Source organism: Candida parapsilosis, contig 005807, assembly GCF_000182765.1.
Source record: "Candida parapsilosis strain CDC317 annotated contig 005807".
NCBI lineage: Eukaryota > Fungi > Ascomycota > Pichiomycetes > Serinales > Debaryomycetaceae > Lodderomyces > Lodderomyces parapsilosis.
The window spans coordinates 424,153-437,748 of NW_023503280.1; the positions used below are offsets into that span (position 1 = coordinate 424,153).

Genomic DNA, 13,596 nt, shown 5'->3' on the forward strand with positions numbered 1-13,596 from the left:
TGTGCGTGTGTTGTGTATTGTTTTCTGCTTTTTCTTCACCGAGATCGAAAGTGTCACATGATCACGTCAACTATACACCTAAAGCATATTCAATTTATCATGTCTTCATTATTGTGTAACTATACTCTATCAATTTATTACTCAACACCATATATCTAGAGCCTTATACCACCACGGCTTTTGCTTCCACCTTTGTTTTTCATCGTAATGGTCCTGCATCGCAACATCCATATCGATTTCATTTCTACCAGTTAAAAGATCCATATCTTCAGCTTTGATGTACATTTTCCAATTCCTCGTCCAAATCTTGTGGCCAACATACAACACCAACACTATAGGAGCAGCCAAATATGCTTGAAAAAAGGTATCTGCTTGCAATGCTTTGCCACCAATTGGGTACAAAGCAACGTAAAACTGAGCCATGAGAATTAAAACATTCAAAAGTAGTGAAAGATATGCACCATAGTCTCCCCCAATAGCCTTAAATGGACGGTACAAGTCCAATCCTTGTACTTTGCATGCATAATTCACACGAACTTGAGCCAATGATATCGAAAACCAAATAAATATACACGATAATCCACTCAATGCCAACAACCATGTGAACACAGTTTCTTGGTTCTTCGAGGCACCCACAAACCCAATCAAACCAAACGCCAAGGCAATCAAGATGGAAAAAATTGGTCTTCCTTTACGATCAAGGTATGCCAAAAACTTGGGTCCGTGACCAGCCTCAGCTAATGCAACCAATGGCTTATAAGTGGCAAAAACACTAGCATTTGCGACTGATAAAAGCGCAATTAGGATAACTGCATTGAATATCGATGGCAACACCTTGATGCCACCGTTGGAAATGGCAATAACAAATGGCGATGCTGACGAATTGGAATTACCCAATAATTTGGGGTCGTTAAAAGGAACCAAAAAGCACAACAATATCACAGACAACATGTAAAACACTGCAATCCTCCAAAATATCTGCTTTGTCGCTTTAATCAATGCTTTGTGTGGGTTTGAAGTCTCAGCGGCGGCAATTGCTGCCAATTCGGTACCAGCGAAACTGAATGCAGCATTGACTAACGTGTTGCACGTACCCCTGAACCCATTAGCAAAAGGGGGGTGCCAGTTCTTACCACCAATATATCCTTGTTTACCTCCACCAGCAACCAAAATTATACCCAAAATGGCAAATCCAGAAATAGCGACGACTTTGATCACTGAAAACACACTTTCGCCATACCCATACCCCTTGACTCCAAAAATATTAATTGCGCACAAAAACGCCCAGAAAATGGCAACCCAAGCACCAGGATTGATATTATCATTCCAAAATTGAATAGTCATTGATGCACCAACTAGTGATAATGGAATGGAAACGATCCATTGCATACAATAGTTCCAGTTCATAGCAAATGCCCATGATTCGTCAATGAAACGCGAGTTGTAAATAAGAAAATTCCCCCTAACCGGGTAAGAGCTTGTCAATTCTCCCAAAGCTTGAACAACGAAAAACATCAAAATTGCCACAATCGAGTAACCAATAACCGTTCCTGCTGGACCGGCAGAGGATATCATGGATGCACTGCTGATAAATAAACCAGACCCAATACAAGAGGAAAGTGCAATCAACTTTATTTGGTAATTTCGTAGGCTGTCTTCTGGCGTAAGTACATCTGCGCCTTTGATAACTTTAGTCTTGTCAACCTTAAATGATTTGAAAAATGAGATAAAGGGTGAGTCATTGGCTTTGGAGTCACTACTAAGTTGTTCTGTTGTTGTTTGAAATTGGGATGAAGATACAGAGTATCCATCTTCCAACTTGGTTTCCTTCAAAGACATGAATGGAAGCTCTTTATTTTTTTTTGCAACAGTTCCAGTTTGGGAAAACCTGTATTGATAGTGTTGGATAGAGTTGTCTACAATCTTTGCATAAACTCAGTTAGCTCCTTCCATTGTGGGAATTACTTGGTTTTATAGTCTACCTTATTTCCTTACCAAGTAAGGCATTTTGGGCATAAAAATTTTCATGTAAGGCATTTTGTAATGCAAGTGAGGAAATTATAGGGCATTTTTTCTTTGTACGCTCAAATCAAGAAAAGTATCGGATTACAAGTTGAATGCTCTTGTGCACCCCCCCCAACCAAAAAAAAAGAGGAATACACGATGCCATGAAGCTCATGTGGGGTTTGACTGAGAGAGCGACCCCGTCTTGAAACAGAGTCAAGAGACTATGACCTTGTTTTTGCTACATACAAAGACCGACAAAGTTTTTGCTGCAAATAAATGATATGCGCGAAGAGATTCCGTCAAGAAAGAAAAAGAAATTTTTGTTTTTCTTCCGCCATTTGCCGATTCTGTCAATGGCGAACGCTGGAGGTATAACTCCGAAGGGGCAGTATCGATCCAGCTTCATGACACAAATTACAGGACCGCTATCAACAAAGTATCCGATGACGCGGAATATTTAAGGTTGCGGGTTGGTGTATTGCACCTCTTATACCACAAAACAGTTGCTGACATGAGGCGAAATAAACCGAAATTAAAGGAGGACTTCAATATATGTAGGCCTTTTCTTACTCCCGCTCGCGAAGATAGCGCCTAGAGTCACGCTACTACCTGCCTTTAGTGGTATCAAACGGCCCCGCTGATAAAGAATCTCCATTTTGAAACTCTGATCCGTCTGACCCCACACTTTTCACAACACGATTAGTATGAGCATTTACGACGCCAGATCTACAGCACAACCCTCATTGATTCAGCAGTACATTACACCGAAACTTATCAAAGATATCAAGTTCTTTCTTGTTGGCGTGGTGGTAATGACTGTGACCATTTTCCATTACTTGTGGATCATCAAGAGATGGATGATAAACCCCAACATTGCCACGGTGGAATTGAGTGGCCATTTTGTTGTGTTTGCAATAGTGCAGCTTTTCATTTGGTACCTCTACTTGTTCAAGTTCACCGCAACCATATACAAAGAAGAGCTAGCTGAGTACAATGAAGCAGAGAAGTTACGAAAACAAGATGATCTCAAGAGGAAACAACGATAGAAAAACAAAAAACAGAATAACTTAGCATACCTTCTCTCACTATTTAGTATTTAATCAAAGTCAACCCTTTGGCTACAGTCAATCCGTAGACAGCCCATGACAAAATAGACAAGTTGTTGATCAACATGCTCAATCCGTGCCATCTGCCAAAACTAGTAGTCAATGCTTGCATTTCATCAGTTGGCTCACCATTGTCCTTCTTTTCCTTGCCAATAGCAGTCAACTTGATCCTCTCCTCCTTGATAGCATGACATTTAGGTTCCAAGTAGCACAAATTGAAAATTCCCGACAATGAGGCAATTGCCAAAGTACCAATTGTGAATGGGCAGTACTTGAATGGAGTGATTGCTGCAATCAAAAGTGGTGAGAGGATTTGATACTTAAAGTAACGAGGGAAAACCTTACCCTGGACTTTGCTGAAATCATCTCTTGATAACTCCTTAAACAACACTGGTGAGACAATGTATGAGTAGAAGGCAGTACCTCCAAATGACAATGCGTAGAATAAGAAGTGGTATGGGACTCTAGTGTTGAGACCTAATTGATTGATAATTGATGACATGATGGTTGTTGGGGTTGTTGGGGTTGTTGATGATGGGGAAAGAAAAAAGTGGTGTGCTTTTCTCTGTTTTACTTTCTGTATGGTACTTATTATTTTTTTTTTCTCCTCGGAGAATGTGAATCTGGGGCTGGTAAGAAAATATCGTGTCACACTGTTGTGAGAAAATGTTTGCTGTTGCTAGCACAAAGTTGATCACCGGGGTGTCAAAATGGTTTCCGGGTATTGCACCACATGATAATCAAGGTTAAACCATTCGATACTGTGCCTTTGAAAAAACGCTTGTTTCACACACAATATGGTTCTCAGATTAAAGGGCATTCTACACTTGCCTTAAAAGTTTTTGTTTTTGTGTGACAAGCAATCGTCACCAACCTTCAAACCGTCGCTGCAACTCCTCGATAACTCTACAAATCTTTATTTCATAATAGCAACTGTATATTTTTTTGTGGCTGAGAATTGAATATGAATTAGTATAACGTATAAAAGAAAATAACCAAATTGGTATAACAAATGAAACCTTCAAACTCCTAAAATAATCGACAAGAAAGCCCAATCTTCGCAAAAAATAGTGGCCACCAAAGCTAAAGTAAAATATCTCAAACAGTTCAATTTTCTTTTTTTTTTTGGAATAACCAACAAGACACGTAGACACATGTGGGAAAGTGATCAAAATCAGGGAGGGCTGCAGCCAACAAAATCATGATCACTGGGTTGGTATGTTCATCCCCTCTTTGTGTCCTTATCTCGACTTTAAGCTTAGTAGTTTCTTCTCTTTAAAGATGAAGCAGCTTGGCCAGCAGCACTTACCAATTGGTTTACGCTTCCTGACAATCCTGAGGTATCTACAGCAGCAGCAGCATCGGTAGCAGATGAACCACCATATTTACCAATCAAAGAGTTTAAGGCATCATTGTTACCCGAGGCAGCAGCAGAAGCACCAGTAGCAGCGGCAGCATTGGATGTAATAGCAGCTGGAGCACTAGTAGTAGCGGCAGTGTTGGCAGCAGCAGCAGTGTTGGCAGCAATAGCGGAGTTTGCAGCAGCAGCGGCAGCAGTGCTAACTGGAGCAGTAGATCTAGCTGAGTTACCAGAGTTTGCATTGTCAATTTCTGAAGCACTGACTTTACCAGAGGTCAAAGCATTACCCAAGAAGGAGGCAATGGCACTAGCCCAAGTACCAGCGTTGGCTGAAATGTAAGACAAAGCAGAGTCCCACAATCCTGATTGTTTAGCCCAGTCGTAAACATCTTGAGCAATGACCAAACCGTTTTGGAAAGCTGAAGTCAAGAAACTGATTGAGGCTTGTGGATCAGCCAAAGCCTTGTTAACCAATGAGGAAACAATTCCTGAGTCTGAGATTTCTTGAACAATGAATTGAATGATTGATGACAAGTCTCTCTTGTCAATGTATTCAGCATTGAGATCCAAAAGTTCTCTCTTGGCAGCAGCACCAGTTGAGGCGGAAGCTGCAGCAGTGGTGGTGCCTGATGATGATGAGGATCCACTCAACCATGAGGTGATCAAGTTGACGGCAGTACCAAAGATGGATTGAGCAACTCCCAAGAAGGCGTTTCTCAAATCAGCATCGTTCAAGAAAGTGTTGAAAATGTTTCCCAATAAACCAGAGTTCCAGATAGCTGAAATCAAAGCTGGACCTTGAACAACAGCAGTTTGAATAGCATCTTTAACAATGTTCGAAAGTGAAGTCTTGATAGCATCATTAGTGGTCAAAGTGTTCCAAATTTGACCAATAATACCAGAGTTGCTCAAGGCAGTAATCAAATTGCCCAAAGCAGAGTCAGCTCTTTTGTCATGTTCAATCAATGCATCACCTTCCAAGTATTCTCTCTTGGCATTGTGTTCTTTGATTTCTTTCAAGATGGCCAAAACATCGTTGACATCTTCTCTTTTAACCATGGTTTGTTCAGAAACAATGGCTGGAGCGGCTGAAACAAAAGCAGATGAAGCCAAGACAGCGAGTAAAGTAGTTTGTGAGAATTTCATTTTGTTATGTTTGTGGTTGTTGTAATGATGTTATTGGAGGATCTTAGCAACTGGAATCTAGTAGTGGTAGCGAGTAATGAATTAGCGAGGAGTTTGAATATTCTCGATGTCTTTCTCTTGTAGAGGGTGTTCAGTGATGATGAAAAAGAAGAAAAAGAAATGAATGGCTAAATTTGAAAACTCGAGGAACTCGATGATATTTATAATTATTCGAACTTTTACGAGCCACCCTTTGTTGTGTGACTGAAAACATAGTTGGCAATATACATTGAATGTTGTGTAGTCTGTGCAAAAGGAGGCATATGGTTTCATGCATGTTATGCCTTTAACTAAACATGGAAGTAATAGTCAAAGGGCGTTTCATTATGTGACACAAAACTCCAATCGATTAGAGAAAAAATATTGTTCCCTAACTGCCACATTACCCGATTAGGAAATTTTTTTTTTAGCACACTAAACACAGGGAAGCTTAAATACTATGATAATCAGTACGCAAAGGGGACTTTACAACTGCAAAAAAGACAAAATCTAAACCCCAATAATCATTCATTCTGTAGAAACCTTTTTTTTTTTCTTGGTATGAACCACAAAGTCGTAAAAATAACTAAATCCAGTAATCAATGATTTGTGCCTCTTCAGAACATTTCGACCTAGCCTGCAACGCAAAATTGGAACAGGCCGACTGAAATGGGGTCCATGACTATCAGGAGACTAGCTAAAATGTAAGCTCCTGGGTCAATATTAAAGTCGTGTAAAGGGTAAGTGAGAATAGCCCTTGTTAAATTATCGAAAGAGATCGAAGGAAGCGAAGTCGAGGACATGAGATAGCCTCCGCCACCCAACGGTACTATTCAAATTGTTACTAAAAGCTTAATTTGAAATTAAAGCCATGGTATGAGCCCTGATCCGTCTACTAATCATCAACCAACATAAATTTCATGTCAGTGGGGTGCAATTTCCGTCATGAGTTTTGCTCCACCTCCGGTGCAAATAAGGTTATGAGTCTAATTATCTGGATTTTCCTTAACTCCAGTGGCTCTGTTCTATTTTCATCCCTTTAGGTACTCTATTACATCGAAAATCATTTACTGCTATCAGATCTGGCGTGAGGATGTTGCAACGCAATTCCAAGATTCCACCTTTGATGCTCTTAACTTTGTGTAAGAGTTTCAACTGTTGCCAGATATTCTCACATTGTCAAAAATAGGAGAGGTTTTTGTCCAGAATCAATATCAAGACGACTTCTCTAACCATTCCTAATAAGGATAAGAGATGACGTTACATAACCAGTGGAGTACTAATTGGGCTCTGCATTACCCAAAGGGTTAAAACTTCCACACTCCAACAATGAAGAACAATCCTGTACGGAAAGCTTGTATTGTGGAGCTCTCGTTGACCCTTCCTCCTTTCCTCTTTGGTTGCGTGCAGAAAACGTGGAAACTATTGCATTGTTCAATATGGGAGTTAATCACTCTAGCTTTGACGTGAAAATTGTCCCTTCACTTGTAGGGTATCACTTACGCCTAATCTTACAAAAGCATGAACTTCCACAGCATACGAAATGAGAAACCAGGATCTTAGATCTCGTTCTACTCTACTCCTTCATTTTTTGTTCCAAATTTAGAACCTCAAGAACACAAATAAGCAAAGCGAGCTTGAGTCAAACGTTTGTCTAAAAAATTGGCAAACAACATAACATCAGCCAACCTATAGCGCACGGCATCAACTAACATTGGTTGATAAGTGGCAATCTTTAACAATGAGGAGAAGCCCTCCCCAGATGTTGTGGCTTTGAAAACAATGTTCATCAAATGTCACCCACCAATGAGAAAGCTTGACACAATGGGAAAGCTTATTCAACGTTGTCCGGTTTTGATCCCTGTTCTTTCAAACTCTGTGAACAATCCTTGTAATTTCCCAATAAGAGAAAAAGCGTGCAAAACGTACAATAAATAAACCACTCCCATATGTGTATTTTTTGTTTCGGTAAGGTACACACCCCTCCATTTTTTACGAATAAGATTTTAACTTTGTGTAATTTTTGCTTTTTATGCAAAAAAATTTCCCTATTGAGTAAACAGATTGCCACCCCCAAAGAAAAAAAATTAGAGTTTATAAGAGTTTATTTTTTACTGCGTTTTTATATTTTGCACCCTTCGCATTTGAAGTTTTAATGAATCTTCATTTAAGCAATTTAGAGAAATCTACACTACACGCATTAACTCCTAACGCATACCAAGAGCCTGACTAATTGGTCTTTAATTAGGTTATTGACACTGATTATGGTAAACGGTTTTAATGTATTTACCCCGTCTCTTAATGCATTGTTCTGTATCAACTTTGAATCTAAGAAACAATAGTCGATCCCAGATCCCACATAGTTAAGATTGAATCGGGATTTACCATACATTTGACCTGGATGACCCCACTTCGTGTGAAATGGTTGTATTTGTGTTTCCAATTGCAAATTGCATTTCTCTTTTCTTTTTTTGCTTTTCCATGCCTGCCAAAAGTTGTTTTATTGTTCATTTACGAAAACATATTACGAGGGGTTGAGCGGGGTGATAGCCAATTAATAAGTATCGCCTACAGATCTATATGTGAAGCTCTGAGCCACCACAGTATCACGCAAGTGTTGAAATTTGGCAAGCGAGTATGCGTTGGGGTAACGTAAGCCACAACTATGGCAGTACATCTTACGATACGACAACCAAAACGTATGGATCTTCATATTTAGTGCCGTACCAAATTTCCACCGTGCAAAAAAAAAAGGCGAGGTGTTGGCTAGCGATGAAGAGAAACTGAAAACCATCAAAGCTAGAATAGGAAAAAATCGACTAAAATTTTACTTCTTTCAACCTAGAGTGAATTATCGAACGCTATAACAGTACCTGCTTTAATCACAGATGGAACATTGTGAGTTGAAAACCGGATTGGGAAGTATTGTAAAATTTATCAGCACCTGAAATTGTAGTTGCTGTACTTCTATGCTCACAACTTGTTCAACCCCGCAGTTGCTCCCATCACCAGCATATGGTAAATGAAAGGATGTCGGTCATATGGCAACATTTGATGTCACATTTTACAAATCAAAGAAGTTAACACCCGGAAGACACACACACACGACATAGCAGGAAATCATCCATTTCGGTATTACAAGTCCGAGGTCAGGTGACTTGATCAAGGGAACCCATAAATGAGAGTAAAACAACTGTATCTTAGACACTTCTGATCTTAACATCTAGAATGCTACAAGCACCCTCTCTGGGGGCTAATTTCGCTTAGACTCAAACAAGTGACAGCTGGCCAGGTTTGATGAAACTGGGGTTACAACATAATGTAAATTTTGCAGCAGTTTAGGGAGAAATGTTCATAAGAGCAGTTCTAGGCAAACGGAAAAAAAAGAAGTGTGTGGTATCACTCACTACTTTCAAGACTCTGAACCCAGCCCCTTCACCTCACCGCTCCAGTATCCTCCACATTTCTATCCCTCGATTCCAATTACCACCTAACTAATCACTTCATATTATTTTTTTTAGTGCAACGGCTTTTTCATTTATTTTACTGTTTCATACCTGCATATAGCAAGAAACATATGGCTGAGACATTGTTTACATTTTAAATCTAATTGTTCCTTGGAGCGAGAAGAAAAATTTGGACCCACAGGCGGTGTTGTTTCAGATGGATCGTCAAGTATACGTTTAGATACGTGGGAAGAGAAACCTTACACGACAACTATCCATATTTTTTGTAGACAATAAGGGCACAGTCTAAATTCGACAAGAATGTGTCTCAGTGATATTTTTCCTCTAGTAATAAGTCTCTCATTCCTCATACTTGGGCACATCATCTCCAGATTAAATAACAAAGAAAAAAGAAAGAAAAATCGACATAAAAGAGGTTACAAAGCTTGGAAAATTTTTTCTTTAATTTTTTGCCCGGTTTTGTACGGTGGAGCCAATGAAGGTTTAGGCGATGATAAGAAAGTTGGTACTGTGTAAGCTGCACAATTGGAAAAATCTTTCGAGCTCCATATATCTTCTCTTCTTCCGAATTATAGGTCGTTACCTTTTTGTTTTGCAATATCCATTATGAGTACGGTCCATGCATCTACAACAACTAACTTGGATAACCACTCAGGTTCTCTCATCAACAGATCTGGAAATGTTGCCACTTTGAGCACCAATACGCCAACTTCCAACTTAACAGCCATTGATACCAACGGTGATGTGTTTAAAGTTCCTGATTATACAATCAAGGAAATATTGCAAGCTATTCCAAAACACTGTTATGAGAGATCATTAATTAGATCATTGGGGTATGTGGTAAGAGATATCACCATGATGATTTTAATTGGTTATGTTGGACACAAATTCATTCCTTATATTGAGGTTACTGGACACGAAACTGTGTCACGTGCTCTTAGAGGTGTTGCTTGGATGGTGCAATCGTACGCAATTGGGTTATTTGGATTTGGATTGTGGATATTAGCTCATGAGTGTGGTCATGGTGCATTTTCTGATTATTCAAAGGTTAATGATTTCATTGGTTGGGTACTTCACTCATACTTGATTGTTCCATATTTCTCATGGAAATACAGCCATGCAAAACATCATAAAGCTACAGGCCATTTAACTAAGGATATGGTTTTCATTCCATACACTAAAGAGGAGTATTTGAAAAAGAGCAATGTTGAAAAAGTTGAAGATTTGATGGAAGAAAGTCCAATTTGGACCTTTGCCATCTTGATTTTTCAACAATTGGGTGGTTTACAATTCTACTTGGCTACCAATGCAACTGGACAAGAATACAAAGGAACTACATGGTATGGTAGATCACATTACGCCCCTTCTTCGCCAGTTTTCGAAAAGCATCAGTACTGGAACATTATCTTATCCGACATTGGTATTATTACCACTTTTACTGTGGTTTACCAATGGTACAAGACATTTGGATTATTCAACATGATGATCAATTGGTTTGTCCCTTGGTTATGGGTTAACCACTGGTTGGTTTTTGTCACTTTTTTACAACATACGGATCCTACTATGCCTCACTACACTGCCAAGGAATGGACTTTTGCTCGTGGTGCTGCTGCAACTATTGATCGCAATTTTGGATTTATCGGTCAACACATTTTCCATGACATTATTGAAACTCATGTGTTGCACCATTATGTGTCAAGAATCCCATTCTATAATGCAAGAGAAGCAACCGAAGCCATTAAAAAAGTTATGGGTGAACACTATAGATATGAAGGTGAATCAATGTGGATTAGTTTATGGAAGTGTCTTAGAAAATGCCAATTTGTGGACGATGACAAAGAAGATGCCAAGGGAGTGATGATGTATAGAAATGTCAATGGACTCGGTGTCAAACCAAGAAACTAGCTTGTAAATAGCATATTGTATAGAGCATATACATTTAGTTGTTTTGTATTCGCAACATTTTTCTCAAAAAATTTTTCAGCCAATGATCTGATTGTGGAAAGTAACACACACAGACACTGTTGTATTTAGACATGACGAGTGTGCTACGCAATGTTTTGAGGAGCCACAAGTTGCTGAAGCTCCCGCTTCTGCACTTGGCTAAACCACAACAATCGTACGTCTTGTCAAGAAGTTTCCAAACTTCGCTACGTTCATTCGATGACTTAAAGCAAAAACAACCGGAAACTTATGAAGAGGAGAAAGTGATTATAGATGAGATAATCAAGAATCTTCCGGAAGAGGATATCAAAGCATCCAAAAGGATTAGAAACATTGGTATCTCAGCCCATATAGATTCAGGTAAAACTACATTTACTGAACGTGTTTTATTCTACACTGGAAGAATCAAAGCGATCCACGAAGTTAGAGGTCGTGATTCAGTTGGAGCCAAAATGGACCATATGGATTTGGAAAGGGAGAAAGGTATCACTATTCAATCAGCAGCTACTTACTGTTCATGGGACAAGGACGACAAATCATACCATTTCAACTTGATCGACACACCAGGACATATTGATTTCACAATTGAAGTGGAAAGAGCTTTACGTGTTTTGGATGGTGCCGTTTTGGTTGTTTGTGCAGTTGCTGGAGTTCAATCACAGACAGTCACTGTTGATAGACAAATGCGTCGTTACAATGTTCCCAGAGTTACTTTTATCAACAAGATGGATCGTATGGGTGCTAATCCATGGAGAGCCATTGAACAAATTAACTTAAAATTGAAAATGCCTGCTGCTGCCATTCAAGTTCCTATTGGTGCTGAAGATGAATTGAAAGGTGTTGTCAATATCATTGATCGTGTTGCCTTGTACAATGAAGGTTCACAAGGTGAAACTATCAGAACTGCTGAAGTACCTGAAGACTTGAAGGAATTGGTGGAGGAGAAAAGAGCATTATTGATTGAAACGTTGGCCGATGTTGATGAAGAAATGGCTGACATATACTTGGAAGGTGAAGAACCAACCCCTGAACAAATAAAGGCAGCAATAAGACGTGCAACTATTGGAAGAAAGTTTACTCCAGTGCTCATGGGTTCAGCTTTGGCAAACAGAGGTATTCAACCAGTGTTGGACTCCGTTGTTGACTACTTGCCACAACCCAACGAGATTTTAAACACTGGTTTGGAAGTTCATAAAGATGGAAGTGAAACTCCAGTTAACTTGATTCCATCCAGTGCTGCACCATTTGTAGGATTGGCATTCAAGTTGGAAGAAGGTCCATACGGTCAATTAACCTATATCAGAGTGTATCAAGGTAAGTTGAAAAAGGGTGCTTACATGACTCACATCAAGACAGGTAAAAAGGTTAAAGTTTCCAGATTGGTGAGAATGCATTCCAACGATATGGAGGATGTGGCTGAAGTTGGAAGTGGTGAGATTTGTGCCACTTTTGGTATTGACTGTGCTTCAGGAGATACCTTTATTGGCCAAGGATCGTCGCAACAAATTGCCATGAGTTCCATGTTTGTTCCTGAAGCCGTTATCTCTTTGAGTATTGCACCCAAATCCAAAGATAATGGTGCGTTTTCGAAAGCCATGAATAGATTCCAAAAAGAGGATCCAACATTCAAAGTTCATTACGATTCTGAGTCGAAAGAGACAATCATTTCTGGAATGGGAGAGTTGCATTTGGAAATCTACGTTGAAAGAATCAAGAGGGAGTACGGAGTTGATTGCGTCACTGGTAAACCTCAAGTTGCTTATAGAGAAGCCATCACAGCTCCTGCCAACTTTGATTTCACTCACAAGAAGCAATCTGGTGGTGCTGGTCAATATGGTAGAGTTGTTGGTGAAATGAAGCCCGTTGAAGGTGAAAACAAATTTGAGACCCAGATTGTTGGAGGAAAAATTCCCGAAAAGTTTTTGCTAGCATGTAACAAAGGATTTGATGACTGTTTAGAAAAAGGTCCATTGATTGGACACAAGGTCTTGGGGGTGAATATGCTCATCAATGATGGTCAAACACATGTTGTTGATTCTTCCGAATTGGCGTTTAGAACTGCAACACAAGGTGCTTTTAGACAAGCTTTCCTCAATGCTTCACCAGTGATTTTGGAACCAATTATGAATGTGGAAATCACTGCACCAAATGAGTTCCAAGGTTCAGTTGTTGGTTTGGTTAATAAGTTGGGTGGTATGATTAATGAGACCGTCAATGGACAAGATGAATTTACTGTTACTGCCGAATGTTCATTAAACTCAATGTTTGGATTCTCCACTAGTTTAAGAGCATGTACTCAAGGTAAAGGAGAATTTTCACTTGAATTCCTCAAATATTCTCAAACGAGCCCACAATTGCAAAAACAATTGATTAGTGATTACGAAAAGGCCCAAGGAAACAAAAAGTAACGCTTTGTATTTAGATATATACAGTCTTGTAAATAAAATGATAGAGAAGAACACTTTGAAGCTCTACAAAGTTTTATCAGTTTATACAAAATTCGTGATTTTTTTTTCAATATTATATTTTATAAACTTATAAAATTGGA

The 13,596-nt window shown here is 39.3% G+C and overlaps 6 protein-coding genes across 6 annotated transcripts; 3 read left to right on the plus strand and 3 right to left on the minus strand. All coding sequences in view use genetic code 12, as the record gives it.

The window, feature by feature from the left end:
* Nucleotides 1-141: 141 nt before the first annotated feature.
* CPAR2_801820 (uncharacterized protein) lies at nt 142-1,839 on the minus strand (the record flags this gene model as incomplete). Its single annotated transcript, XM_036808030.1, has 1 exon — nt 142-1,839. One exon carries the CDS (start codon nt 1,837-1,839, stop codon nt 142-144), a length of 1,698 nt encoding a protein of 565 aa, XP_036664807.1.
* An 872-nt stretch (nt 1,840-2,711) lies between these two features.
* Nucleotides 2,712-3,053, plus strand: CPAR2_801830 (uncharacterized protein; the record flags this gene model as incomplete). The annotated part of the gene is made up of 1 exon (XM_036808031.1): nt 2,712-3,053. One exon carries the CDS (start codon nt 2,712-2,714, stop codon nt 3,051-3,053), a length of 342 nt encoding a protein of 113 aa, XP_036664808.1.
* Nucleotides 3,054-3,096: 43 nt separating this feature from the next.
* CPAR2_801840 (DUF4149 domain-containing protein) lies at nt 3,097-3,615 on the minus strand (the record flags this gene model as incomplete). Its single annotated transcript, XM_036808032.1, has 1 exon — nt 3,097-3,615. The coding sequence occupies one exon, from the start codon at nt 3,613-3,615 to the stop codon at nt 3,097-3,099; it is 519 nt and encodes a 172-aa protein (XP_036664809.1).
* Nucleotides 3,616-4,371: 756 nt separating this feature from the next.
* Nucleotides 4,372-5,619, minus strand: OP4 (Op4p; the record flags this gene model as incomplete). Its single annotated transcript, XM_036808033.1, has 1 exon — nt 4,372-5,619. The coding sequence occupies one exon, from the start codon at nt 5,617-5,619 to the stop codon at nt 4,372-4,374; it is 1,248 nt and encodes a 415-aa protein (XP_036664810.1).
* Nucleotides 5,620-9,710: 4,091 nt separating this feature from the next.
* On the plus strand, nt 9,711-11,009 carry FAD3 (Fad3p; the record flags this gene model as incomplete). Its single annotated transcript, XM_036808034.1, has 1 exon — nt 9,711-11,009. One exon carries the CDS (start codon nt 9,711-9,713, stop codon nt 11,007-11,009), a length of 1,299 nt encoding a protein of 432 aa, XP_036664811.1.
* Nucleotides 11,010-11,140: 131 nt separating this feature from the next.
* CPAR2_801870 (uncharacterized protein) lies at nt 11,141-13,456 on the plus strand (the record flags this gene model as incomplete). Its single annotated transcript, XM_036808036.1, has 1 exon — nt 11,141-13,456. The coding sequence occupies one exon, from the start codon at nt 11,141-11,143 to the stop codon at nt 13,454-13,456; it is 2,316 nt and encodes a 771-aa protein (XP_036664812.1).
* Nucleotides 13,457-13,596: the final 140 nt, after the last annotated feature.